Consider the following 3501-nt stretch of genomic DNA (forward strand, 5'->3'; position numbering starts at 1 on the left):
AAAAAAAAAAAAAAAGAGAGATGTGTTTTCATAAATGGCACTCTGAAATTGGCTGCTTGGGAAAAGTTTTTATTCTTGTGTTATAACATAAATTCCAGAAATAATAGATAACATTTTGTAGCATTTACTTCTTGTTGGAAAGTGCTTCACATGTATTATAATGAAGAAAACATAATTAGAAGAAATATATGACCATCTGATTTCTAGAAGTTAAGGCTAACATCATACAAATACGAAATAATAAACTAGGTGCAAGTGGCTCATGCCTGTAATCCTCACTACTCTGGAGGCTGACACCTGGAGGATTGAGATTTCAAGCCATTCCAAGCAGCAGAGTCTATGAGGTTTTGTTTCCATGTGACCAGTTTAGTAGAAAACGATCCATAAGCAAGAAAGCCAAGTGAGAACATGAGGTTTTGAGTCAAGTCCCAGTATAGACACAAAAATGAATTAATAGACAGATGATGTGATAGGCAGATGGGTGATCAGGTGGACAGACAGAAAAAGTTGATAAAATTAGCTAATGCAGTTACTAAATCTTTTTCTGTTTCCAAAACAAATAGATTCTGTGAAGGTAGCTACAGAAACAGCACTGGGTTTTAATCTCTCTAGAAACATGCAGAGAAACTGAACTAACATTTAAGATCATGGAAATAATTTACAATGAAATCAACTAAAATGTCTACACAAATCCCCAAAGATAAAAAGGACAAGTTACCAAAACCATAAGTTCTTTATAAAGTTAACTTCTGGACAGGAGGTACCAGAAGAAAGCACCAGGACTAGCTGGTGAGAACCATAGAACTTCAAAACAAGCAACAGCTATTTCACTGGAAAGCTCAGAAAGCTGATTTTTAGAACAAAAGCTGACACTGGGAAGAATTCTGTAAAGAGCAGGTGAATGTAGAGATCCCATGCAGCAATCTCAACGCTGAAGGAGTGGTCTCCTTCAGTCTAGGACCCCTTACTGAGCCTACCATCAAATCAGGAACAATAGAGATGAAAATATAAGGGGCGGGAGGGGTTTGGGGAAAGCAAACCACCAAATATTTATGTTCTACATAAAAATAGAAAGGGTTTAGTGAGGTTCTGAAAGCTTGGAAATAATATTTTAAAATAAAAATTAGTAAGAGAAAACTGTTGTGATCAAAACCTATAGTTTCTTATTACAAATTTATATTGTAATAACAGGCAATTAATGACAATTGTCCACAAAAAGTTAAGATCCTAGTTCAAGATTTATTAAAATACATTTAAGAAAATGATAATAGTACTTGAAAGATCAACTTAGGTCCTAATTTAGAAAACTTACATAAGGGGAATGGATAATTATAGAAAAGAATTAGAAAAAATATTTGAAATAAAAGGAACATATAAATAAATATAAAGCCCTAGAGAATCAAAAGATTGAAGGAAATGTTTGAAATTAAGGAGAAATGAAGACAAATTAAACTTCGAGAGAAATAAATTAAAAATAGAAGTAAGTACCTGTAAGCTCCCAGCTTATCAATAATTAGAGCAAAGGGAAAAACTGGTTAGAATTTTATTCCTTGACTAGTAATGGCTTCCTTGACTAGTAGTCATTTCTGAGTTGGGCTTGCTTCATAATAATACATTAAGTCATATATTTTTGTGAGATTTTTCCTTGTATTTGTTTTATATTAAAATGTAAGGGTCATAAAATGTAACAAAAAGGCAAACATAGTGGCAGATATTAAAGAAAAATTTCACTCATGGCTGTGGATGTAACTTAGTGGTAGAGCACTTGTCTGTCATGTACAGACTATGTTCAGTCCTTAGCACTGCAAAAAAATAAAATTAAAACTCATCTAAATTGGTAAAATAATGCTGACACACCAATAATTATGAAGGGCACTATAGGAATGTATTCTAAAGCTTATAAACACTAAAAACACTGAGCCTCTCTAGAATATTTCTTGAAAGACAATGTTAAAAAGGCAATTGGGGGAAAAAAACTAACTTTCATTGCTAAGTGGATTTGGAGGGAATGGAGATAGGGAAGAAACTCTAATAAATATACACATTAAATTATAATCACCTTAGAGATGGCCTGCTTTCAGTCTATTGAAAGTATTTTCTTTTTCTAATAAACTTTACTATCACTTTCACTAAAACTAAAATACATATACACATTAAGGTACAGATCAAGGTGCTATGAGTGATGTAGCTAGGAGAGGATAAGTGTTTGCTGGTCAGTGCCCTTCACTCTGATAAGTTTTTCTATTATGTGATCTCAAACAGAATTTAATAAAAATAATAATTTGCTTTCTGTTCATGTTGAGTGAGCATGGCATTTGGTAACTTTTGATGATGAGTTACATTGCATGCTTTCTGATACTTTACAGTCAGAGACCTTCCACCAATTTGCCTTGATGTTAGACAAAAGCAGCGAATCTCTATTGATGTATTATCATCTGAAATGAAGGCCCCAGTCCTTCCAGAACCACTCCTTCCTATCCAGCCCAAAACTATGAAAGACTTTCAGTAAGTTTCAAGTCACTGGACTTTCAGCTATCTTCATTCTGTGTTTTATATAATTTAATATCTTTTGTGAAAAATTCATCAAACTTGTAGGTCACTATAAAATCAAGAGTAAAGACACAGACTATGGGTCTCAAGTTGAGGTTGATAAAGGTTAGATATGTTAAAGCAAAAGAAAAGAAACACTTAAGTAAAAAAATGAGTCCAAATATGCAAAAAGAGATGGTGATAAAATAATAAAACTCTAACTTTTTTTTTTGGTCAGTCTTGAGGCTTGAACTCTGGACCTGAGCGCTGTCCCTCTGCTCTTCAGCTCAAAGCTAGCACTCCACCACTTGAGCCACAGCACCACTTCCAGTTTTCTGGTGGCTTATTGGAGATAAAAGTTTCACAGCTTTTCCTACCCGGGCTGGCTTTGAACTGCGATCCTCAGATCTTAGCCTGCTGAGTAGCTAGGATTACAGGTGTGAGCCACCTGCACCTGGGTAGAACTCTGACATTTAAAAAAAACAAATCCAGTGGTGCTGGGAAGATGGCTCAGTGGTAGAGTGCTTACCTCCCATGTGTGAGGCCCTGGGTTCGATTCCTCGGCAACCACATAAACAGAAAAAGCCAGAAGTGGCGCTATGGCTCAGGTGGTAGGACACTAACTTTGAGCTGAAGAGCTGAGGGACAGCACCCAGACCTAGAGTTCAAGCCCCAAAACTGACAAAAAAAAAATCCAGCTGCTTTTTTACACATACTATAAAAACTATGTCACTACTCAAAAACTCAAAGGACTAAGTAGGAATGAGAAAGCAGAGATACAGAGAATAAACAAAATTTTCACAAGCTTGACTGAGAAGGAGAGGAAATAGAATGACAATTAGAAAGGCCTGGTCAAGAATAAACTTTTTTTAGGGCTGGGAAGGTGGCTCAGTGGTAGAGTGCTTGCCTTGCATGCATGAGGCCCTGGGTTTGATTCCTCAGCACCACATAAGCAAAAAGAAAAAGAAAAAA

At 35.5% G+C, this 3501-nt stretch overlaps 1 protein-coding gene across 1 annotated transcript in view; it reads left to right on the forward strand.

Annotated features, from left to right (window-relative positions):
- Hectd2 (HECT domain containing E3 ubiquitin protein ligase 2) overlaps positions 1-3501 on the forward strand; it is a 64856-nt gene that overhangs the window by 27236 nt on the left and 34119 nt on the right. Inside the window, exon 3 of the mRNA XM_013034318.1 lies at positions 2367-2505. Coding sequence (XP_012889772.1) covers positions 2367-2505 — 139 coding nt within the window. The remainder of the gene's footprint in view (positions 1-2366; positions 2506-3501) is intronic.

This window comes from Dipodomys ordii, unplaced genomic scaffold, assembly GCF_000151885.1.
Source record: "Dipodomys ordii isolate 6190 unplaced genomic scaffold, Dord_2.0 Scaffold188, whole genome shotgun sequence".
NCBI lineage: Eukaryota > Metazoa > Chordata > Mammalia > Rodentia > Heteromyidae > Dipodomys > Dipodomys ordii.